The 24,953-nt window shown below is 44.3% G+C and overlaps 2 protein-coding genes across 4 annotated transcripts; both read left to right on the top strand.

Moving 5' to 3' along the window:
- The first annotated feature begins 263 nt into the window (after positions 1-263).
- On the top strand, positions 264-21,502 carry usp15 (ubiquitin specific peptidase 15). Of its 3 annotated transcripts, XR_015112355.1 has the most exons (23): positions 264-388; positions 1,154-1,281; positions 1,569-1,699; positions 3,688-3,814; positions 4,038-4,183; positions 6,327-6,388; positions 6,811-6,900; positions 10,707-10,854; positions 11,660-11,833; positions 12,215-12,373; positions 12,552-12,776; positions 12,858-12,941; positions 13,330-13,424; positions 13,927-14,115; positions 14,369-14,487; positions 14,597-14,878; positions 15,094-15,164; positions 15,796-15,911; positions 15,987-16,136; positions 16,585-16,688; positions 17,352-17,440; positions 18,434-21,123; positions 21,445-21,502. XR_015112355.1 is itself a non-coding variant. In XM_086201093.1 (22 exons), the coding sequence occupies exons 1-22, from the start codon at positions 300-302 to the stop codon at positions 18,761-18,763; spliced, it is 3,108 nt and encodes a 1,035-aa protein (XP_086057219.1). In that variant the 5' UTR covers positions 264-299; the 3' UTR covers positions 18,764-21,170. The 3 variants fall into 3 exon arrangements, 1 of the variants encoding a protein (XP_086057219.1); XR_015112356.1 differs by lacking the exon at positions 6,811-6,900; XM_086201093.1 differs by lacking the exon at positions 21,445-21,502 and having other exon boundaries at positions 18,434-21,170.
- A 51-nt stretch (positions 21,503-21,553) lies between these two features.
- On the top strand, positions 21,554-24,113 carry LOC147262336 (E3 ubiquitin-protein ligase TRIM21-like). Its single transcript, XM_086201094.1, has 2 exons — positions 21,554-21,705; positions 22,016-24,113. The coding sequence occupies exon 2, from the start codon at positions 22,025-22,027 to the stop codon at positions 23,714-23,716; it is 1,692 nt and encodes a 563-aa protein (XP_086057220.1). The 5' UTR covers positions 21,554-21,705; positions 22,016-22,024; the 3' UTR covers positions 23,717-24,113.
- Positions 24,114-24,953: the final 840 nt, after the last annotated feature.

Here is a 24,953-nt window from a genome sequence, read left to right as displayed (position 1 = left end):
TGTCATTTGTTACATATTTCAATACACAATTTATCCTTCTACCCCAGTGTGCCTTGTATGTTGTGAGAGGTTATTGTTATGTTTATATGTCTGACCCATTTGTAAACGATTCCTTTTTAATATTAAAGGACTGCGCTTGGAACACTGCGTAACAAGTTTTCTAGAACAATTTTACCACTGCGTGTCCTGCTTCTCCTGACGATTGGCTGAAGTAGAAGCGTCACTCTTTCGTCACCAACAACGTGCCTCAGGTACGCCCCTTACTTTCCCGGCATGCAACGGGTGATGTCCGAGGAAAGATGGCGGAAGGAGGAGCGGCCGATCTGGATACCCAGAGAGGAGAGGTCGCGGCTCTACTGAAAACACAACTAAGAAAGGGAGACACCTGGTAAGGGTTCAGCTTGAAGCGTTTCAAAGACACTGCGTGGCCGTCAGTTGCCTCTGCCGAGGCTGTCAACGCCATGAAGGATAAGAAAGCCGAGGTGACGGGCCGTGTTGACAGTTAGCTCCGAGCTAGCCGACTGGAGCCTGTCAGCTTCATGTGTGTCCGTTTAGCAGGCTAGCGGTGGCTAGGCTAACGCTAGCTATGGGACTGGCAAATGTATTACTCATACTCGCGTGTAACTCACTCATCGCTTTAAAGCGGTTGTATTTGCCATTGAATTAATATTTAGGTTTCACTCTCTAATGCTCCCTCCCCCCCCCGAATAATCCCGTTTGATTGAGATAGCTAGACAGCTAACGGCTAAATGATTAGCCTATCGAAGTTCCGAGCGGGTTGGCTGTCAGTGGGTTCATCCGCCGACTTTTGCAGGGCGGAGTCGAAAAGAAGCACCTGTCAAAATCTCAGAGCCAGCTGGCCAGGCATGTAGCAACCCGAACTCATTCCGGCGACAACATTGCTAACCTCCTGTTAACTTGTCAATAATGTTTGTCTCTCAAAATCAGACACGGGGACGCTACCTGACTGCGAACCCGAAACGTTGTTATCGTCACCGTTGACATTGCGTGACGAAATATAAAAGCCTTTTTGATTTACATTTTTAGCTGTGTTGCTATTTGCTAAAGGTGCTCTTGAAGCAGTCTTGGTCTGCTAACGTTTCAACATCTCTCGTCACCAGAACTGAAACATTTCCACTTCTATCTGCTGCAGGTACCTGGTGGACAGTCACTGGTTCAAACAGTGGAAGAAATATGTGGGATTTGACAGTTGGGACAAATACCAAATGGGTGACCAAAATGTCTACCCAGGACCAGTTGATAACTCAGGTCTTCTCAGAGGTAAGATAAATGGTGCCTCCCCCATTAGATCTGAAATTTCTTGTAGAACTTCATTGAGCTACTTTTTACAACCTCACCCACCAGAAAGTCCAGATGTCTTTCTGGAAGAAGCAACAAAGGGAAACAAAACATCATTATTGTTAGTTTTTTTTTTTTGAAAGCCTCATAGAAAGCTCTCCAGCATACCTTTATTCTTTGTTGTGAGCTGTGTGAGACAGAGTGTGTGTTTTGTTACCTCTCTCTGTCTGCAAACCTGTTTTGAACCCCTTTCCCCTCTCTGTCTCTAGACGGGGATGTTCTGGCCATCAAGGAACACCTCATTGATGAGCTTGACTACATCCTGGTTCCAACAGAGGGCTGGAATAAACTGGTCAGCTGGTACGGCTTGACAGAGGGTCAGGAACCAATTGCGCGCAAGGTAAGTGTTCAGTCATTCGCATCAACAAATAAGTGTTTTTATGGATTGTCAGGCTTGCTGTCTAGATAATAGTTGGGCTAATCAGCTATTGCAGTTTTTTGTGTTGTAATGCTTGTGGCTACCAGCTATGGAGTGTTCTGAGAGTATGGTTTGGATACAGGGTGTCAAGATCGATGTACATTTGAATGTGATATTGATAATTATCACACATGGACCACGTCAGCTAATAATACAACGGTTCTGTTGCTGGCTCTTACACATTTATTAAATGTTGAGTTCGATGCAATGAGGACGTACAAAGTACAGAAGCAGGAAATGTTGGTGAATGTTAGTTTACCAGTGTATTCGGATGCCCATGAGAGGGAAGCATTTCCAGCTTTTCATTCATTCACATCATGAAATGCATTATTTTTTTTCTCAGTTAAATGAGAAAATGACAGGTTTTGATTTCATTAAGCAAGCCCCTGAACAGCTGTATTTATAGTAGCTCACTTAATGATGAAAGCCACAACGTTACATGCCAGCTTAATATTTTGCTTGTCATTGTATCATGGCTGCTGTAAAGCACCCCCCCGTGTCTATCATTCGCTCTCCCGGTCTGTCTCCTCTCTACCGTTGACCCTCCCATATTGCCATGTATGTGGAACGTATCGGGTGGCTGCAGGGTTTCTATTTTCAGGCAACGTTCTGGATGAGTGAAAAGCTACATGGAGCGATCTGCGCGACACAACATGAAGGAGGTTCATTATATATTTTTTCAACTCTGTTTCTTCCTTGGGGGTGTCATGAGGTGCTGGCAGGGAGTGGGGGGGGCACTAGAGGATTCTAGGTGTGGCGCTACGGTTTTTCTACCCTCTTTCGATTGCAAGCACCGGTGGAGTGCTCATTTGTGTCCTTGTTTTTTGAAGTGGAAGAAGGCCAGCTGAGGTCACTCTGACAGAAGCAGAGTGAGGGCTTCTGACACGAGTGAGCATGGCTTTACCCGGATGGGAGGAGAGGGGTGGGTGGGGTAAAAGGTTTTGGCTCAGCCCTGATCTGTGAGATTCTGTCAGAGTTTGGAGATGACTTGGGCTTTTTTCTCCTAGCTCACCAACACATGGATGGTGCTCGGGTGTAGAATGGGCTCACTGGGGATTGAGGTTTGGGAAAGGGAGGGGTAGGGGGAGATTTGAGCTGTGTGTGTGAGTGTGTGCGAATGTGTGTGCATGATGATTGCATTTCTCCGGGACTTTTGTGAAGTTGGTTCTGTGTGTATATATGAGTGTGTGTTGGAGGGGCTCAGGGGTGAAATAAATAGGCTGGGACCCCTCAGCTGTTTCCACAAGGTGCTGCTAATTTAGGCGCTTCACTCTTGACACTGTTCCTATCAGGACACCAGCTGAGTGGCAGCCAGGGCAGCAAACTTTATGTTCTTATCCAAGAGAAACACTGCCACTGCTAGATTATAGCAGTATGATTGATAAGCAGAAATACTATTCATGGTCAGAATTGGAGGCATATTAGTCTCTCGTGAAAGAATAAATGGTGGCTTGCTGGTGTTGATTCTCTGGTTCACGTCTGTTACAACCTCACTAAGTTTGTATGACAAACAGGAGGCAATGTTGTTGTATAATGTTTAAAATTTCCACACATTTATTTGGTGCTGGTAATGTATTCCAGATGTGACGTTTGCAAATAAATGGGTCAAAGTTTTTTGGAATCAACCTAATTTCTCACTATGCCTCTCTCATTTGAGCAGCAATTGCTGAGTTGTATGTTTCCAGGTGTAATTAAAGACTGAATATGTGTAAGCGTTTTTTTTTCTGTTTCTCAGTGTAGCGCCTTCCCTCATTGGTTTGGATGTGTGTCTATTCTTGCATTCACATGTTTTCATGCAATCTCAGCTATTACCAACAGTCCTGGATTATCTGCTGATGTTGACATCTGTGTACCAGACATACGTTTGTCTTTGATTAGATGATTATCCTGCCTTTTCTTTTTGTTTACAGGTAGTGGAACAGGGTATGTTTGTGAAGCATTGCAAGGTGGAGGTGTACCTGACAGAGCTGAAGCTGTGTGAAGACAGCAACATGGACAACGTGATCACCAGACGCTTCAGTAAAGCTGACACAATAGGTACGACTCTGGGTATCAATACTGCAGGTCTCACTCAAGTGAACCCCTCTGCACGCAGGTATAATATACCAATGATATTTTCTCACCTCGCTGCTGATTTTACCCTCACTTATTATTTCTTAGTCCTTACCACTAAAGATCCTCGTGAACTTGAACTCCCTATCACAGTACAAAACCACAGCAGTGTCATCTCCAGGCTTTTGTCCCCCATTCTGTGCTGTAGACTTAATAGAGAAGGAGATGAGGAAGCTGTTCAGCATCCCTGATGAGAAAGAGACCAGGCTCTGGAACCGGTACATGAGCAACACCTTCGAGCCTCTCAACAAACCTGACAGCACCATCCAAGACGCCGGCCTCTACCAAGGACAGGTAGGGACTTCGCTAGCTTTATCTCTCTATTTTCCTCGTAAAGCATCATTGGGTGTCTAGAAATGCACTATATAAGTCTATTTTTATAGTAATAATAATAATCATTATTATTATTATTGCAGATATTGACATCTGCAGTTTCGCTGGATATTAAGGTTTTTTTTCCCCCTCAGCGCACAATAAAAATAATGGATTGGGCTGCGAACTTTAAAGTCTTAAAATAAAAGGGCCTTAAAATTTATTAGATTGCCCTGAATTCAGTTTGGATGGGTCTGAAAAAGTTTATGTCACATCACTACAAGAGTAGTGATGTGACATCTAGTCTGAAAGATGAAAATAATAATAAGAAATGACAAAGAACGATTTCCAGTTTGTGCAGCGTTTAAATTTCCTAAGTTGACATTTCCTGGTTAAACTAAGGTGTAGCTTCAGGGAAATTTAATGACAAATGGATTCAGAATGACTCTTGGTGGTTTCACTTTTGGTACAGTGTGGACCCAAATGGCAGATTTTCAAGTCTAGATTTGTTAGATTGTTTTAAGCAACTCATTATTAATGACTAACTGTGCATTTAGTTTAAAAAGAAAAAAACAACCTTTTGGTGGAGATTTCCATGGCAAGTTCCTTCTTAAACATCGTTTGTATGGATATTAGAAACGTCTTTAAGTGTTCCAATTGAACATGTTTATACCTGTAGATACTCAGTGCTATTGTATCGCTCTTCACCTCATTGAAACTCTTCACTAATTTCAGTCACTCGTGTCTGTTTTTCGGCTTTCCCACATTTACTTTCTCTCTCAGTCAGGCTTTTTAGGTCACAATAGAGAAAAGCTGCATCAGAAATCTTTCTTTGTCTGCTGTTCCTTCGACTCCATCAGAAGGCAGCTTAACAAAATCTCAGTCCTGCATTCTGTCAGACACAAAACTGGTTGTCGATATCGTTGTCCTGGTTCTTCACGATCTGCCATGAAATCATTCAAACGTAGTGTGACGAGTTTCCTCATATTTCATGGTTAAAGTTGAGAGGTTGTCTTGTTTCTTTCATCACAGTCTTTCTTACTGATTTTCTCTCCTGGATAAAGACTCCTAGGCACTGCACGGTCAGAAAGACATGTGCAACAAAACGAAGAACTTAACTAGCCAAACACAAACTTCTCCTGTATGTGTGAGTAGCAAAGATGCTCAAGTGAATTTGGAGTTATGCTGCTTATGGTGTGGGTGTCCCGTGATGAGATGCTTACAGCTTTGACACCCACAACATCTGTTTTCCAAGCAGCTAAGTAAAGCACTCAACCTCCTGCTTTAAGCTGCTTAAAATGTGTTTCTATGTCCTGGCATCTACATGGCGGCACTCAATTATAGAGTCACATGTAAGACCTGACACCTGGCCACAAGCTGGCATTGACGGGAATGGTCATCGTTCCAAAGTAGCTGCTACTACAGGACGCAAAGAAAATAAACAACAGGTTCAAAGCAACTGCCAGCTGTGGAGAGAGGGGCTCCCTGTCAGAATGTAATCTGTCCTGCAGGGATGATGTTGTTTTGCAGGCTAACCTAAAAGTGATCCACAGGTTCCAATGGAGTGTGAAATTGCTGAGTAGAATTAACGCAGAAAACATTATCTGTGTCTCTGAAAAATGATGACCACTTTTGTGATTTGGAAGCCCAAATTCAATTGCTGGAATTACAAAGCTAATGTTCTGCTGCAAAGGAACTCCACCACTGACAATCCTTGAGCTGCTTCTGTTTTTGGTTTGTTAACGTTTAATATCTGTGACAACCTCTGTAGTCCCCTTTACCTTCTTTACAGCTGTGTTTTGAAGACGCTTAAAAGCTTCAAAATTCACCTGTTCATGGTGTATTTCATTCTGTAGAGCGAAATGATTTGTCTTAAACCTCATTTCAGGGATTTAACTGAAAATCCATTCAGAAAATACGAACTTATTTAGGGTTGTGAGACTGACTCCTGCAGCACTCGACTATGCTCAGATCTGCCAAATGCCTTAAACTTAAGCCGTTACTTCATCTACAACAATCCCAATAAACACATTTAAACAAGCGTTTTCTTTGGCTTGCAGATGAGCAGATGATTAAAGGCTCTCTGTTTCTGTATCTTCAGCATTTCCTTTGTTGTCTCTGACAGGTTCTTGTAATAGAGCAGAAGAATGAGGATGGCACGTGGCCCCGAGGCTCTGCAGCACCCAAGTGAGTGAACGTCGCAGGTCCTGGCGTTTATGTCTTTACTGACTGAAGGAAGAAGTTAGTCATCCTCACACATGGAACACATTTTCCACGCCGTATCCAATCACTACCATCATCTGACACAACGGTCACATTGTGAATTATTATTGAATTACTAACGACGGTGGTCAGTGTAATGTGATATAACACAGCACCACAATTCCTTGTTTGGAACCGTGCAATCATTTGAATTAGAAGCTCCCTACTATGTCACCACACCTCATCTTCAAAAAGAAAAAAAGATCCTCAACTTTGCCTCAGTCTTTTGCTTGAGCCTTTGTTGCTGACATCTTTATTTTAAATCATCTCTGTTTTGTTTAAGTGACACCTTTCTGGAACTTATTTTTCTCTCCTCTAACTCATTATCTATTCTTTATCTTTTGAAGGTCATCTGGTGCTTCCAATCTCTCTGCTTTGCCAAAGATCTCGCCTTCATCTCTCACAAACAATCATAACAGCAGCTTCAACAGCAGGAAGTAAGGCTTAGTAGTGGGTTGAGTAGTTGAGGGGTGGTTATGGATGCCAGCAGCCAGAGATGGAGCTGACAGTGTAGCTAAGCATGGAAAACCATAACCTGGCCAGAGTTGAGAGTGAGTGGCTGCTGCCACAGGCACAAAAAACTACCCAAAGAAATTTCTTGAGTTAGCTAAAACTTTTTCTCAACTCTGCTTAAATTATTCTCATTCCTGTCGCTTCTCAAAGAAGCACTATCCCAGTATTGGTCAGACTATGCCCAGGTCTGTCTCTGGCTGTGGGGCTTAACGCGATCTCCTGATGAAGCAGTTTCATCTGCAAGAGCTGACAGCAGGGAGGGGAGGGGCTTACATGGAATTGATCTCTTCAGAATTTTTTTCAGTGACAGCAGTGCTCTCTAGTAATGACCCACTGGTGCCTCTGGGTAGCACAGTCAGCATTCATTCACATCTGACGACACGTCTTCCTGATTGATTGCGTTTGCTGGGGCTGCATGATTGTGGCAAAACGCTAGTTTACGGATCCCTCTTGGTGTTAGTATAAATGTGTAACAACAATATTCATGTCACAAAATATCAACGTTATTTTGTGGAGTGCAGCTACAACTTCATCTGCTGCATTGCGTCCACCACAGTTGATCGCGAGCGATCAAGACAATTCCTGGGTTTCTACCAGACGTGCCGCAGCACATTTCAGAAGCATGCTGACTCTCCTCTGCTTAAAATACGTCCCTGCTTTCTTTTTTTAACCTTAAGCTGCGTCAAGCTGCCAGACGTCAGAGACGGCACGTCAAACAGGAATGGCAGAACATCTGGTCAAAATAGAACACCCAGTGCAGACTCGATCTCATATCACACCTCTACATCAGCATGAGAACAGCTGGCACCAGGCCAAAAGTCCGCTGATCAGATCGCTTCCACCAAGCATGAGAGTTCCATCATACAAGTTGAAAAATCCCAGGGTTAAATATCGTGGTACCATGAAGGCTGCAAATGAAGAAATAACAATGATAAAGACGGAAAAGAAACCATGCAACTTCATAGTCTGTTACTTGTGGCCCGCGTTCATGTGTTATCTTTTCACCTTATGAATCAGGAGCAGGTGTATGCGGCTGCATCAAGAAGAAGCATCTCACTGGGCTTTTTAAGTGTGATCCACCTTTTTTGTTGCGACAGCTTCGAGACCTTCTAGTTGAAAGCCACAGAACTTTTCTTGTTGGCATCATCGCTTATTTTTTTTTCAGGCAAACAATTATGGTTGCCTCGTAGCAGGTCAGGGCTCATGTCCATGGTGGCTGAAAAAAAATGATGCAGTTCTGTTTTTTAATTTCATTTTAATTTTTTTATTCATCTGTTGCACACATCATCGCACACAGCACACAGTCCAAAACTTCAACTGCAGCCATGTTTTCCATCCTCTACTTTGAAGCTTATTTCTTAGTGGAATTTCCATTTTTGGTATGACAAAAGATCTCCCTTTTGCTCTGAAAACTATGGAGTTGGTGTTCAATCCTCAGTATTTTCAGAAATATCAAAATATAGTTGTTGATTTCTTGATCAGTCAGAGTATCACTGATCATGCAGCCCAAGTGCTACCTACGGATGTCTTTTAAAACCTGTCGGAATCATCTGAACTCTTTGCACATCTTTGTTAAAAATCTGAGGAGAAGGCACGTGGAGGTAAATCATCTCAAGCTTACCCAGAGCTCAGTTTCTTTTTCAACAGTCTTGTTTCTTTTTTGTTTGAAAAATCCTGCTGTATCAACATGAGGGTTCTGTGTGCTAGAGAGCACTGTTCCACTGTGGGTGGAGCTGTCGACCTCTGCTGTCCAGAGACTTTACTCTCCTCTCCTTCCACTTTATGTGTGTGATTTACTGCATGCTTCTAATGTGTGAAGTGTGTCTTTGGATGTATTAGACCTTTCAAAAATATTACTGCTTCTCCCCCCCCATATAATCACTATGAATCAATTCTTCAATGAATCAATTTCCTGCACTTTAAGAGCATGCCTTCATATTGTCATTTTACACATCTGCATTGTATTTTTGACAGCAGTAGCATCTTTGTCTCTTCAGTCTCAGCCGAAATTCTCAGTAGCTCTTCTGTCCCTGATTGACTGTAGCTCCAGTGCCATTGTTTCCTGTGAATTATGCATGGGGCCTTTTTTTAATATGTAATATTCCTGCATTACGTAACACGTTTGGATTTGCAGCGTGGCCTGTTTAGCTTCGGTAGCAATGCTCGGTAACAGCAGTGTCACTGTCTAAGGAGGCAGCGTCCCCCCCCCCGATTCTGCCAGTTTCTCTTTACCTCTCCTCTCCCCTGAGCTCATCGCCATGCACACGTTCCGCAGTCTAAGTGACCTTCAGAACGCATTTCATCTACTCCTCTCTTCGCCTGCCTCCAGACACATATACCGGCCAGCGAGTGTCGTAAAAATGGCACTTTCTTCAGGTTTTGGCTGATTAATTCAGGACATCCCCTCTCCTCCATTAAAAGCTCTCGTACAACTGCCATGGCATATTAAAGAGGATGCAAGAGGGAGTGTCAAAGTGTGTGATTCACTCAGGAGGAGTGCAAATGTGAGTCTCATAGGGTGTATCCTCCATGCAGAAGGGCAAAGAGTAGTGCGAAAGCAATACAAGTGTAAGAAAAAGTGATAAATGGTGTGTTGGCGTGAGTGAATGTGTTAGCTGGTGTTTATATGAGGGAGCCGGCCTGTGAATACTGCAGCCTCAGCTGGATGCAGTGGATCAGCTGCTCCCTCTATCCCCATCTCATTTCTCTTCCAGCAGACCCCCCCCCCCCCTCCTTCCCCCACTGACCGCCCCTCCCCCCATTTTCTCTGCCTCGCCCCGCCTCTCTCTGTGCACCTCTAGCTTCGGTAGCAGTACTCTTGAGCATCCTTGCTGCCGCCGATGCTGCTGCTGCTGCTATAAATATCTGCCGGTAGATGTAGAGCGGCGGAGAGCAGCAGGCAGGCCAGAGGGAGGAGCACAAGACCAGAGGACAGCACAGGACAGGACAAGCATCTGAGGCAGAGAGGATAACAAGATGACAGGTGGACGAGCTCGAAAAAGAAGAAGGGGGAGAAGAGGAGAGATGCTTAGTTATCTCTGAATTGAGTGGAGGAGAGAGTGCTTTTGCGTGTGGGCCTTTGCTAGACGGGGAAGTCTAAACTTGTACTGGACTATATTCAAACTGTCTTTGGAGTTGTACGGTGTGTGCTGGGTTACAGTCAGGACTCATACTGGAACTGTACTCTTCTTCCTGGCCACTAAAGAAACAGGCTCTGCATGCACTGGTCCTTGAGTGAATATCATCCAGGCTGCTGATTGTTGAGTTTTGTACGGACATGCGGGCCGGCATGGGCCGGGGCGGGGCTGAGATGTCATGCTCCTGTGTTGCTGGTGGTGCCTGAGGTCTGAGGCGGTGGAGCTGGACAGCAGAAGGGTGGACCACCGCGTGCTCAACTGTGAGGCCAGTGCTTCCACTGCCATCGCAGCTGTTTCCCTCGACCAGTGGGAGCCAGAAACGAGCAACACTGCCTTGCAGCCTTCCCCGAGGTCTGCTCAGGCCTAACCTTATTGTAATTTTGCACAAAAAGGAAATAGCGGAAGCTAATGTTTCTCTGGTGGTCTTTTTTGGACATTGTCTAATATATAGGAGCTTTATCTTCATAAAAACTGCTCAGAATACTAAATGAGGCATATACTGTATACACAATGCCATGGTTGACAGACTCTTTCTTGACAAACAACTGTCCAACCTGGTTTCACTTGGCTGTCTGTTTATTTGTTCATTGTAGTGTGAAGAATTCGAGCTATAGTCTACCGTCCTACCACCCCTACAGCAACAGCTATGACTACTCGGATCAGAGCAGGCAGAGCGAGCGCTCGGGCCTCTGTGGACTGTCCAACCTCGGCAACACCTGCTTCATGAACTCTGCTGTGCAGGTAACAAGCATGCCCGCTAGGATCTCAGCACGCTGTAAGAAAAACAAGCAAGTTTGTCTTTGTTTTCCATAAACAATACTGGAAAGCTGCTGTTTATTACAGGAGTGTGTATGACTGCACTTGATATGTACAAGCGCCATTGTTTATCCCTGAAGGGGACATGACTCTTTACAAGAAAAGTAATAGTTGTAAGATCTCTCTTAACTTTTTCAGCTTGAGAACATAAAATGAGAACATGGAAGCTGTAAGGAATGTCAGCAAGTGCAAGGAGTGCAGTCATAACATTTCTTCAGTGTAATATTACATTTCCTGCTACCTCGTAATATTGCTGCACTTCTAAATGAACAGAAAGGGTTGCACGTCACAAACAACATCCAGCACTTTCACTTAATATAAGTGAATAATATAAGAGTCCACTTCTATTAACAAGGAGCAAAATGAAACAACATATCATAAAATTGTTCCGGATGTAACATAAACCATGAACAAGAGCATTATTGACCAATTTCAGGATCTGACTCAAAGTTTGGGGATGGCAGATCTAAACCAAAGAGATTACTTGGTATTAGATTTGAAATTGTTGGAGGCACATAGTTTCCAAAATATATTTCTGAGATGCTTAATGTTTGTTTTTCATTTATTTCGGCATCAAGCTGTACATTTTACAGCAGTCATTTAGAAAATGGTTGTGATAGAGTTGGTATTTTACATGGCTATAAGGGGTGGGGTGCACAGTTCAGGTGGCATTGTGTCCTTGAATCCACCTTGTGATGATCTGTATTCTGTTGTTCTTCTGTGCCCTCAGTGTTTAAGCAATATTCCACCTCTGACGGACTACTTCCTCAAAGATAAGTACACAGATGAGCTGAATGAGGACAACCCGCTGGGCATGAAGGGAGAAATCGCCAGAGCCTATGCTGAGCTCATCAAGCAGCTGTGGTCGGGCAAATTCAGCTATGTCACCCCAAGGCCTTTCAAGGTGACTACCTGCAATAAAGATTGAAGAGGAAAAACAATGGAAGTCCACCACCGCAGTGTACTCCTCTTTGGAAAGGAGAGACTGTAAAATCAATACCATAGTTTTCTTTCACATTTCTGCACAGCCGGTTGGAGCAGAAAGACAAAATACCTCTTGCAATGCAAAGATGGACATTCAAATAGGAAAGTAGCAGACCAAGAAATGCCTGCATCATGAGTCAAAGATACATGAAGTTTACATCTGCCCTGTGGGATTGGATGTCTAAAAAAACACCAGGGAACATTCTGTTTAGTGACAGCACAATGAATCCATTTGATGCATAGCTGAGCCTCTTCTGTTCTTTTTTTAATCTGAGTGTGTGTGTGTGTTTCCGTCCTACAGACCCAGGTGGGCCGCTTCGCCCCTCAGTTCTCTGGCTACCAGCAGCAGGACTCTCATGAGCTGCTGGCCTTCCTCCTAGACGGCCTTCACGAAGACTTGAACCGCATCAGGAAGAAGCCGTACATACAGCTAAAGGACGCTAACGGCCGTCCTGATAAGGTTAGATTATATGACTTGTTATTCTGTTGCCAACTTAATTACTATATTTTAGTATTTGGTGATGGTCAAGTTGAAGAGTCGCTCTCTAGGATCGGTGTTTTATGTTTAATTAAGGCACAGTAATTTTGTGTTGCCATGTTGTTTTCATTTTTACATTCTGTCCTTTTGTTTGTCCCAGGTGGTGGCAGAGGAGGCATGGGAGAACCACATCAAGAGGAACGACTCGATCATTGTGGACATCTTCCATGGCCTTTTTAAATCCACCTTGGTGTGTCCTGTATGCTCTAAAGTCTCTGTGACCTTTGATCCCTTCTGCTACTTGACCCTGCCTCTACCTATGAAGAAGGAGCGGACACTGGAGGTGTATCTGGTCCGACTGGACCCTCTGGCCAAACCCACGCAGGTACCATGCAACACACAGGAAAGTGGTAACATCTCAGTGTCATGATGTCCTTTCCCAATGCTGATGTGCTTGTTTCTCCAGTATAAACTGACTGTGCCAAAGGTGGGCTACATCTCTGATCTGTGCACCTCTCTCTCCAGCCTCTCTGGGGTGCCTGCTGAGAAGGTATTCAACTCACAGCCAAACCAAAGTCAGTTTTTACCTGTCCCAGCACAGATTGGTTTGTTTGTTTGTTTGTTTGTTTGTTTGTTTTTGCAAGTTCCCCATCTCAGTAGAGATGAGAAGGACTCACTTTGACCATCAGCTCCAGAAGAATAGGTTAAATTGTTTTACCATCAAATTTACTAGCCTATTGCTGGATTGTAATAGTCATCCTTGGGTGCTGCTAATGGATATGATTTTACCACAAATTTACTCCCGTTCGCTTTCCACTGCAGATTTGGTTCTATTGTGCACACGTCCAGTTATAGAATATCCGTATAGTTGTCCTCTATTACATATCTTTTTTTTTTTAATTATTCAACTTGAGTTTCCATCTAACTTCATTCCTCAGATGATTGTAACAGACATCTACAACCACCGATTTCACCGAATCTTTGCCACCAACGAGAATCTCAGCAGCATCATGGAGAGAGACGATATCTACGTGTGAGTACTGCAGGATTGAGTTGCGAAGTCAGCCTGTGCTATTATGTATCCACACACGAACAACTCAAGTTTTATTTTCCTTTGTTTTGTTTCGATTTTTGAGTCGGAAAGTACACATTTCAAAATGATCATTTTTGGGGTCTATTTTTCTTTACAACCAAGCAAGTAGACTCATGATGTCATTTGCCTTTTTTGTTGCAATATTGTACACAATAATCATACAATAACTTCTTCAGCAAATTCTGTAGCAGCAATCTGTACTATGATCAAAATCTGACTGTTCAGGCTGCAACATCTACTGATTGAATAGGCAGCATGTTTTGATAATTACAGCCTTTGTGTACGATTTAAAAAAAAGTAATTATGTCACTCGTTATACCGTGACGATGATGTCAGCACTATGACGTCCTCAATAGTCAAGAATACAAATGCGCAGGGATTAGGATTGCACATCACCTCCTTCTTATCCACCAGTGTAATGGCATGACCCCATCCTCTGTAGGTTTGAGGTGGCAGTGAACAGGGTGGAGGACACAGACCACGTGGTGATCCCGGTGCACCTGAGGGAGAAGTACAAGCAGTCAGGCTACAACCACACCAGCACGCCACTGTTCGGACAGCCTTTCCTCATCGCCGTCCCCAGAACCCTGAGCGAAGACAAACTCTACAACATGCTGCTTCTGCGTCTCTGGTACACACTCTTGATACTACGTTGTCACAAGTCTCAGCTCATGCATTGGTAGTGTTCCAACTCTGGGATCGCTGGTTCGGTTCAGAGGAACCCAGATGTGAAAGGTGTATCAACTATCCATCATTCTGTGTGAAAAGAAAAGAAACAAACTTAAGGGTTGAAACACAGTTGATTCCTAAACAATAAGAACGATTTCACCTGCTGATGAACCAAATGCGGACTGTATTCATGCATTTGGCTGTTGTGATTGCAGCCGGTTTGTGAGATCCTCTGTGGAAGAAGATGAGGAGGATTGTGAGGAGACACAGTCGTCCAAACAACACACAGTTAACGGCAACGCCACTAATGGACTGCTGGAGGAGGGGTCGCCAAGTGAGGGCACCTACACACTCAAACACTTTAAATACCTCTCCTTAAAATGTTTGACCTTTAGTAGATGTTTTTTATTTTTTAAATTTGTGCCTGCTTTCCCGTATCCCAGGTGAGATGGAGACGGATGAGCAGGATGACGAGTCGAGCCAGGATCAAGAGCTGCCCTCTGAGAATGACAACAGCCAGTCAGAGGACTCTGTGGGTGGGGACAATGAGCTGGAGAACGGCATGATCGGCCCACAGAATTCAACCAAAGGCCAGCAGACAACTGGGCACAACAGAAAGAGACTTTTTACATTCCAGTTCAATAACATGGGCAAAACGGATTTCTCCCTCATCAAAGAGGACACCCGGCAGATCCGGTTTGACGAGGGACACCTCAGACTCAGCGGTAGGAACTACACAAAGTTTCCTTAATTAAGACAAAACACTCAATCTTTTTTGGTTCTTTCATAGTTTTCATGTATTTTAAGTCAACACTGATCATGTTTTAAATGCCTTCACAGATAAGGATTAAATAATGAGCTGGACTGTGAATGGAGAATAATTAGAGAAGCAAAAAGCTGAGTCGTGACAATCGTCAGAGATGGCTTTTATCTTTTCCAGATCGCTCTTATCTGTCTTTGGACTGGGAACCAGAGATGAAGAAGAAGTACTTTGACGAGTGTGTCGTAGAGGTAAAGCCAGTCTTGGAGATGATGTGGATGTCCACTTAGATTGTCGGTGCACATCAGCGCACGCACGAACCTGTGCAGGAAAAAACGTTGTTTTACAAAATATGGCAGCATCAGTTTAGTGGATATTTTCTGTTTGAATGGAGAAAAATGAACGAACAGATGGATTTCTTTCAGCTAATACCTCGTCTCCTCTCTGCATGCGTGTCTTTGGTGTCTTTCATCTGTTGTTGAACGAAGATCAGCTGACTGTGATTTGTCTAAACTGTCTAAGAAAAGTATGAAACCACAAAAATGTGTGTGTGTGTAGATAGATGGATAATAGATGGGTAGATAGGTAGATAAATAGGTATGTAGATAGATTGATTGTGAGGTAGATAGAAAGATGGTTCACTCTAACTCCATGGTAAATATTTGCGTCCTCACTCAAATCAGCAGAGAACTTAAAGCAAACAACTCTTATAATAGCTGCATGACCGCTCTACAGTTGAAAGTTATTATTGGAACAACCACCTCAGAGTAAATGATGATCCGGCTCTATTTCGGAACAAGGATGTAATCCATGTCCAGTGAAACGGCAGTGTATTGAGAAAGTGTTTGGTGAAGCAGCTGTTTGTGTTTGTGTGTGTGGCAGGACTTCGATAAGCATGAGAGCATGGAGTACAAGCCTCAGAAGAAAGCTTTCTTCAAGCTGAAAGACTGCATCGAGCTGTTCACCACGAAGGAAAAACTGGGAGCAGAGGATCCTTGGTGAGAAAGACAACGCCCGCAAAAGCAGCCGTGAACGACTTGTAGCTCGATGCTAACGTGAGCGCGTGTCTGCAGGTACTGTCCAAACTGTAAGCAGCACCAACAGGCCACTAAGAAGCTGGACCTGTGGTCCCTGCCGCCGGTGCTGGTGGTCCATCTGAAACGATTCTCCTACAGCCGCTACATGAGGGATAAACTAGACTCACTTGTTGACTTCCCACTCAGGTATATGCGTGCGCGCACACACACACACACACACTTGTGATGCAACATTTCATGTTTCACTATTATGCCTCCAACACACCATGAATTTCCTAATGTGATGTCACAAATGTCCACTTGGACTTGTGGATGACCTAAAAAAATGTGTTGGTCAAAGGTCAAGGTCGCTGTAATGGGCACAATATCTGTACTGCCATGACTAACGTGAGGTTGCTCGAACACTTCAAGGGAATTTCTTCAAATTTGTGTCCACTGGGAGTCGAGGGTGAGCTGAAAATCAAATCAAAGCAACTATGACTTTCACACACCAAGTCATACAGTCGCGGTACAGCATTGGTAGTAGTTTTTATAATCTGCCAGTTTGAAATTCGCGACGCATGTATTTTAGTGAGGGTCAGAGGGGACGGCTACCCTGCTTGTTGTAACAACTTATGATGTGTTTCTCCTGCAGGGATCTGGACATGTCCGAGTTCCTGATCAACCCCAACGCTGGGCCGTGCCGTTACGACCTCATTGCCGTGTCCAACCACTATGGTGGGATGGGCGGAGGCCACTGTAAGACTCAGTACACACATATCACGGAGCCTTTAGGTTACCGCTGCCTCCAGGGGCACATTTAGTCTGTCATTACTCTCTAAAACAAGACATGGCTGACAAGTCCGGTTAACTACTGATTTAACAGGGAAGTTGCCTCTGTCTTTGTCCTGTAATAGTTTTGCTAATGTGCTTTGCTGAGTAAATGTTTCTTTATGCACCAACGCTTTGCAGCATCAGGAAAACAAGTGGCACAAATGTAGCGTTTGAATGGCAGTAGAACGGCTTTTTGCTGACATCACTCACCTCCTCAGCAAGTCTGACGCTCACTCAAGGCTTTCCTAATTCCTATGCTTGTGTTATTCAAAATGTTTCCACTGCAGTCACAACAAGAAATGGAGCTATTCCTCTAAATACACACACACAGCTTGAATGAAGGTACTTATATATGAGCAGTATACTGTTCCCATATGTGCTGCAGTGGCCCGCTACCATATTTGGTTGCTTGAGTCGGGCTGTTGATACACTGGACTGAAATAAGAAACTGTCCCTGAAAGGAGTTCTGAAATGGAAACTTGTGTATCTGAAGCAACAGTTAATCAAGCAAAGTGCTTTCTTACATAAATCCCAGTGTAATTCTGTAAATGTGTTTTAATTGAGTCTTTCTAATCCCGTCCTGGTTAGATACTGCATACGCTAAGAACAAAGATGATGGAAAGTGGTACAACTTTGATGACAGCAGCGTGTCTCCTGCCAGTGAAGATCAAATAGTGGTGAGTCTACGAACGCCAGGCGACTGTCCTACTCTATATTCATCAAAGTCATTGACTTGCAACGTTGAGACTAATTGGGATGAAATTGTGACACTGCCAACCAGTCTGATTTCTCATCAGCCTCCAAAGGTGCTATTAAAAAAGCAGTTCTGAGGGCTCGCATCTGAGTTGAATCTATGCTGTGCTGCCGACGATGGTTTGGACAGTTCGTCGTTGGGAAGCGTCTGCGTGCTGAGGGAGCCTCTACAGTCCAAATTAAAATGAGAGAATTTCTGTAGAATTCCAACTCAAAAGCACTCGCAAACTTCCTCACTCATGCCAAACGTCTCTCTCCCCTTTTCTGCCTTCATTCGTGGTGTAATGTCTCCACACACCCCCACACAAAAGTTGTAGCTCGATGTGTTAACGGTACAGAAACAAAATTTAACTTTTTTCCCCTTTTTATTTTTAAATATTAGTTTGCTGAACATCGCTGTATGTAGTATTTATTTAACTGTAAAAAACACAGAAGCTCCTCTTTCTCCTAAACAGACAGGTGATCTATGGAGGGTTTGTATTGTAGTGCGCAGTCAACGCCACCAGAGGTCAGTCTCTACTGGTAATGGCTGTGATGGGGAGAGCTGGCCCTGTTTGAGTATTTTAGGAGGCGGCCATAAGTCACATGAAAATGTTCAACTCCACCCATAGAAGGAGGGCATTTCTCTCTGATCTGTTAATTATTCTGTGGGCCATCAAAGGCAAGAACGACGCTCCATTGTCCTGTTCCACACGATGAGGCTATGAAATCTGTTTCTCCTGATCTGTTCATGGGACAGTCGTAGATTACTCACAATACAACTCCAGATCATGAAAACAGCCGTCCATATTTGTCTGCCATTTGGACAAATGTGTTCATTGGTCACTGAAATGATGACGATGAGAGTGCGTGTGTGTGTTTGTTTCAGTACAAATGGCGGTAAAGCTGCACACGTGTTTTGATGTTTGTGTCCCCAGTCCAAAGCCGGCTACGTGCTCTTCTACCAGCGCCAGGACACGGTGAAAGGCACCGGCTACTTCGCACTCGACCGGGAGGAAGAGGAGGACGAGGAGGAGGAAGAGGAAGGAGAGGAGGAAGACGATGAAGACGAGGGGAGAAAGGGTGCTTCTGCCGCTCTGGGGGCCTCGTCCGCCAGCGCCGCTGCTCAAAGTGATGAGGAGGACCTCAACGAGAACCAGCGCAGGAAGAATGACAACGAGCAGCAGCAGGACGAAGAAGAGGAGGAGGAGGAGGAGGAGGAGGAAGAGGAGGAGCCTAATCGAGACGTCACCATGAAAACCAACTGAAGTAAGCAAGGACACATAAATGGTGCGAGAGACTGGGCTCTTTCCATCCAAAGCCATATGGACACAGTATGGCGGCGGGCGCCACCAGGCCCCTCCCAGCGACTTGGCTGGCCAACAGGTGGAGCCCCTTGGGAATGATGGCTGTCAGTTCAGGGGACTGCGGGGGTACGCAATGCTAACAATTCAAGGCCCTCCTCTGTGGTTGGATCACTGTGTGTGCGTGTGTGTGCGTGTGTGTGTGCGCGCGTGTGCGTACGTGTGTGTGTGTGTGTGTGTGTGTGTGTAAGTGCGTCGCCACGTCCATTTGTTTATTTATTGTTTAGTTTTTCAAACAGATGCGCTCACCTGCTCTGTGAAGAGTCTAAATGACACTGCAGGTGGATTCTGAGGCGACTGAATCTCCCTCCACCGTTTGTGTTCTCTGTTGCTCTTTTTATACATCGTCCAGAACAATGCATTGTCTGCATATCGTTTTAGTATCATTTAGGCCTTGTATATATTTTAAACACTGAGCCCTGTATGGTTTCATGAGGCGCTGAAATGTTTTGAACTTGCACAATCACTAACCATCCACTTTTTTATGTTATTATTGCCAGACATACTGCAGTTTATGCCTTTGTTGGTATTCTCACATTAACACAAAGCGCAGGCCGATGCGGTTTTCTAAAGTGTCAAACAGCCAAACAGTCCTTGCTCCGTCTGCTGCTACCGCTGCTGTGACCTCACATTTCTATCAGACTATCAGTGTGTTTGTGTTCTCCCTGCTTCTGCTGCCTCTCTGGCCCCCTCTGCTGGTGACGTCATACCTGAACTTAAAAGGAAGCAGGAGCGAGATCGAGCCGAAACCGCAGATTCTAGACGAGCATGAAATCTGCAACCGCCAATCAAGAGAGTGTGAATAATCTCATCAGGGTGCGTAGACTCGAGGTTGCATCCTTCATCCCAAACACTCTGCAGCTCTTAACCAAGTTTGACCACGTCTTTGCACTCTGCTTCATCTCGGAGGCGCTGTGAGATTAGGAACATGGGTGATTCCGCTGACACCAGATGGATCGCCTCGGCCTTAACTCTTAATCTCAAACCTGTCGCCGCCTGTTTTTTTCTTTTCTGCACATCACAATCACATGCTCTGTCTTGCATGCCCCCCCCCCCCCATACAACAAATGTACGAATGTCCATATTTGTAATGCTCTGCTTTTTATATCACAACCACTGCTTTTAAAAAAAAAAAAAAAAATCCACAAGAGGGCCAGAATGTATGCTGAATGACATGAACACTGACCAGATGTATGTGGTTGATGCCTTTTGGATTTGTTTCCTTTTTTTAACATGGCTCCCTCTCTTGGTTTGGTTGAATGTGTTAGCAACTGGTTCTTTGCCTTTGATATTAGCTGTATGAACTCATGGGTACTCGTCCCTTCTAGAAGGGGTGAAATGCTTCTGTGTGGTCTTGAGCTTTGAGGAAGGGGAATGACGGTGAGTCCGCCGAAAAGGCCTTTCAGCTTTTTGGATCATGATCCAGTTCAAATATTTCGTGGCACATTGTTGCAGGGTATTCCTCCATCCGTCTTGATCAGACTGTCCTCCATGGTGGAGCGCCTACGTTCTCTTTTTCTAGCGGCCCCCGTCGTTCCATTACAAGCAGCATTACCTGTCGTTGCCTCTGAATATTGGACACGTACCATGCCTTCATGAGCATACCTGCTTACACTTCAGTGGGCTTCATCGTCTCCGCGTTGCCTTGCTTTTTGGGCGACTCACCCCCTCCTGACTGAGTGAGATGTGACTGCTACTATAGGCTTATACAATACTGTAAATAAGAGTTCACTCTGTGAGTGCACATTTGATAAAGTTTATTTATTTATATGTAAGCATTTAATAATACAGACAGTATATTTAAATCCTTGGCAAGACCTGAATTATCAGGGGTAGGGGGTTGGGGTGGGGTGGGTGGGTGGCTCCAGTCCACACATACACACTAGTTTGCAAAGTCTTGCCTGTACTCTTGTCAGGGAGGTGTTTTGGTTTTTTTTTTTGTTTTTTTTTTTCTTTTTAAGGGTGGCTGTTGTTTCGGGACTTTTGTTTTGTAAAGATCCAGACATCCTTGCATGACAACATAACGGGGTTTCCAGGTTTGGCTGCACTTGAGTTCACTTGGGTTTACATTTGAAATGTGCATGTGTATTTATACACAATCTTCAATAAAGTTGTGTAAAGCTTTTTGTGAGTACTACTGTGGTTTTCTCGTCATAGAATTTCTGACCCGTAACGGAGGCCTAACAAAACTGTCACAGATGAAACAATGACGTTGGCAGTGTCAAGGCTGGAGTTAAGAGGCGACTGTCGAGGGAGATAAAAAGGTTCATACAATCAAGAAAATCCTGGAAAAGTCTTTTGAAAAGTTGCTATTTCAAAGCCTGGAAGTTTTAGGAAAAATAAACCCAAAAACTTTTGCGTGTCATGGAAAGTTGCTTCACAAATACCTGCATGTTAGAACGCATTCACTTCCTTCAATGCTGAGTGAGAAATACCTCTTCCTTAACTTCAATATATGTTTACTTCCTGTCAAACAATGCAGGCGATGAAAAATTCAAAGTTGTGGAAAATCATGAAATGTGAGGAAGTTGTGGAAGAAACCTGTGATGAAATAAAGTGAAACGAGTTCATGTGTTGATTTACAGCCTGAGGAAACAGTAGCAAGAGGGAGAATGGTCGTCTTTGCCAAATGTTTTTCATGACATCTCAAGAAGGACAATAAAAGAACAAACAATCAGCTGCTGTCAGAGGTGGAGCAACCCAACAAACCAGTCTCCTCCTCATTTGGCAAAAATGAAAGTGAAAGTTTGTCAGAAACACAAAGGAGCTGCAGTCCACACGCTCGTCTCTGTCTCCGTGGAAAGAACGTTCTCGTGTCAGGTTCTCATCAACTGAGTGGAACACTGGTGAGTACAGCTGATGACAGTGACTCTGCTTCAACAGGAAACATCGACACCATAGCTTTTGTCTGTTTGTCTTTATAAAGACGTTTATCACACAAACCTGAATGAAGAGTTCAGTGAACGTTGCTCTAAATTCAACCGTATTTTTCGACATGAATCTAAAACTAAAGAATTCAATCACTGAAACTCAGTCCACTGAATGGAACCCTGGAACATGTTAGTGTAACAACACACACCCTGGTTTGTTATGTAATCAAGCAAGATGGAAGTTGGGCTTTCCTCTTGACTCTGTAACTGTAACTTGTCCTCTCAGCCTGTAGACATGTCTGCTGCCAGCTGTCCGCCATCTGAAGATCAGTTTCTGTGCTCCATCTGTCTGGATGTCTTCACTCAGCCAGTCTCTACACCATGTGGACACAACTTTTGCAAGAACTGCATCAATACACACTGGAATAGTAGAGACTCACCCACCTGTCCCCTGTGTAAGAAATCCTTCTCATCCAAACCTGAGCTGCAAGTCAACACTTTGTTCTCTGAGGCGGTCGCTCACTTAAGGCAGAGGTCTCAACAGGAAGCCTGCAGCGGCAGCTCGCAGCAACAAGTCGCTGAACCAGGAGAAGTTCAGTGTGACGTCTGCACTGGAACCAAAGTGAAGGCCCTCAAGTCTTGCTTGGTGTGTCTGGTTTCCTACTGTGAGAATCACCTGGAGCCTCATCTGATGGTTCCAGTCCTGAGAAAACACCAGCTGATCAGCCCTGTGGAGAACCTGGAGGGAAGGCTGTGCATGAAGCACAAGAAACCTCTGGAGTTCTTCTGCAAGACCCACCAGATGTGCGTCTGCTTCCACTGCATTTATTCAGACCACAAGACCCATGATGTTGTTCCTCTGGAAGAAGAATATGAAGGGAAGGTGGTGGAGCTGAGGAAGACTGAGGCTGAAATTCAGCAGATGATCCTGAAGAGACGACTGAAGGTTCAAGAGATCCAACATTCGGTTGACCTCAGTGAGGAAGATGCATCCAGAAAGATAGAAGAAGTTATCCAGATCTTTACTGCTCTGAAGGAGTCTGTTGAGAGAAGTCTGAATGAGCTCCTGGAGGCCATGGAAGAGAAGCGGAGAACGGCAAAGAACCAGGCTGAAGACTTGATTCAAGAGCTGCAACAGAAAATCTCTGAGCTGATGGAGAGAAGCTCTGAGGTGGAGCAGCTCTCCCGCTCTGAAGACCACCTGCACCTCCTGCAGAGCTTCCCGTCCCTGAAAACTACTCCAGCAGACAAAGGCTGGACAGACGAAGGCTGGACAGACGTCAGCGTCGCTCCATCATCATATGACGTGATGGTGATAAAAGCTGTGACTCAGCTGGAGGAGAAGCTCAGTCAAGACTTGAAGAGGCTGTTTGATGCTGAGCTGAAGAGAGTCCAGCAGTATGAGGAGGACGTGACTCTTGATCCTTCTACAGCTCATCCTGAGCTCTTCCTGTCCGATGATGGGAAGCAGGTCAACCATGTTGATGAAGAGAAGAATGTTCCAGACCATCCAAAGAGATTTTCAACATGTGTGGGTGTCTTAGGAAAGCGGAGTTTCTCTTCAGGCAGATTTTACTTTGAGGTTCAGGTGAAAGGAAAAACTAAATGGGATTTAGGAGTGACCAGAGAGTCCAGCAAGAGGAAGGGAGGCATCACACTCACCCCTCAGGAAGGTTACTGGGCTCTAATGTTGAGGAATAATGGGTACAAAGCTGCTGATGACCCTCGAGTCAGTCTGTCTCTGAAGTCTGTGCCTCAGAAGGTGGGGGTGTTTGTGGATTATGACGAGGGTGCGGTCTCCTTTTATGACGTAGACACTGCAGCTCTTATCTACTCCTTTACTGGCTGCAACTTCACCAAGAAACTCCACCCATACTTCTGCCCTTGTCTTCACGAAGGAGGGAAAAACTCCACCCCTCTGATCATCTGCCCTGTCAATTGTAAAATGAATCGTCATTTTAGGGTGATGACTTTAGTGAATCTTTAACATTCATCTCAGAAACAGTGGAGATCTTCAGGGTTGTTATTTGGAAATGTTTCTCTTCGATGGCCTCTTCCTTGTTCCACATTGATCAGATGTTCCCCACATAATAGAACAAAGACTGTATATTGCTGAGAGTGAAGCCTGGAAATCTAAAAATGAAGAACAAAATTCCAGCACTTGAGGAAGTAACAAGAAATGATAAAGAACTGTAACACCCTCGGGGTGAGAAGCTGGTTAGAAATGACTTGTATAGAGTAGAAAAGAGCCCCTATGAAGTAGCAGCAGGTACCTGACTACATTGAATGAATGACCCTGATGCCTGTTTACTTCCTGTGAGTTGTGTGATCAGGATTTGAGAAGATGACCTAAATAATCGGTTCCATCTAATAAAAGCATTTCTGCAAAGAATCTTTCAAGCCTTCCTGGTTTCTTTGATACTTCTGTGTGTTTTACACATGTAAAATGTTGACCTGCAACGTAACGAAATCAGTTATCAACTCTTTCATGACATCAAAGTGCTGTCACATGACCTCACATCCAAGTGTGGAGCTTCTCCATTGGAAAAATCAAGAAAATGATTCTGCTGAAACGCGTTAAGCAGAGTGTGTGTGTGCAGTCAGAATGCTCTCAAGAACCCACACGTTCTTATCACCTCCAGTTAAATACAGAGGTGCTCCTTTTTCACCTGCTGGTCCCAAAGATTTCCTCTGTGTATTCCAGCACATGTGCTTTGATGCAGTTTATGAATTTCTATCCATCAAGCGTTCCGTGTCAATCTAGGTTCTAATCTCTGTGGAACCTCACACAATTCGACTGAGTTTCACTCCCTGGAGTTTAATCCACCATCTTAATCTGCAAGAGTTACCTTGGGTGCATTTCAGATCTCTCCTACGTTCTCTGTCCGTCTACTTTTCACGGGTTGGAATGACAGCGGATATTTGAATTCAAAAGCAGACATCAGAAGACGACGGTGGTAATGAGACAATCTGAAAACACGCTTGATGGGTAACGTCATGAAGTGATGGCGCGTGTTAGTGACGTGCCTCTGCCATGAAACTCCAGCGTTAATCTGGGTTGGATTATTTTCTATTCCAAACTCTGATCAACACAACACTGATTTCTGTCTTTCAATTAAGAGGAAATCTTAAACATCATTAATGTATATTTTATTTTCACAATCCCTGTCTCGTGTTTCCTGTTTTATTTTGTAGTCATGTCCTGTCTTCCTTACCTCCTCCTG

Source organism: Aulostomus chinensis, chromosome 4, assembly GCF_037954235.1.
Source record: "Aulostomus chinensis isolate RoL2024-O1b breed Wild chromosome 4, RoL_Achi_v1.0, whole genome shotgun sequence".
In the NCBI taxonomy this organism is placed as follows: Eukaryota; Metazoa; Chordata; class Actinopteri; order Syngnathiformes; family Aulostomidae; genus Aulostomus; species Aulostomus chinensis.
The sequence above is the reverse complement of the archived record's forward strand: the minus strand, read 5'-3'. Positions and strand labels throughout refer to the sequence as shown.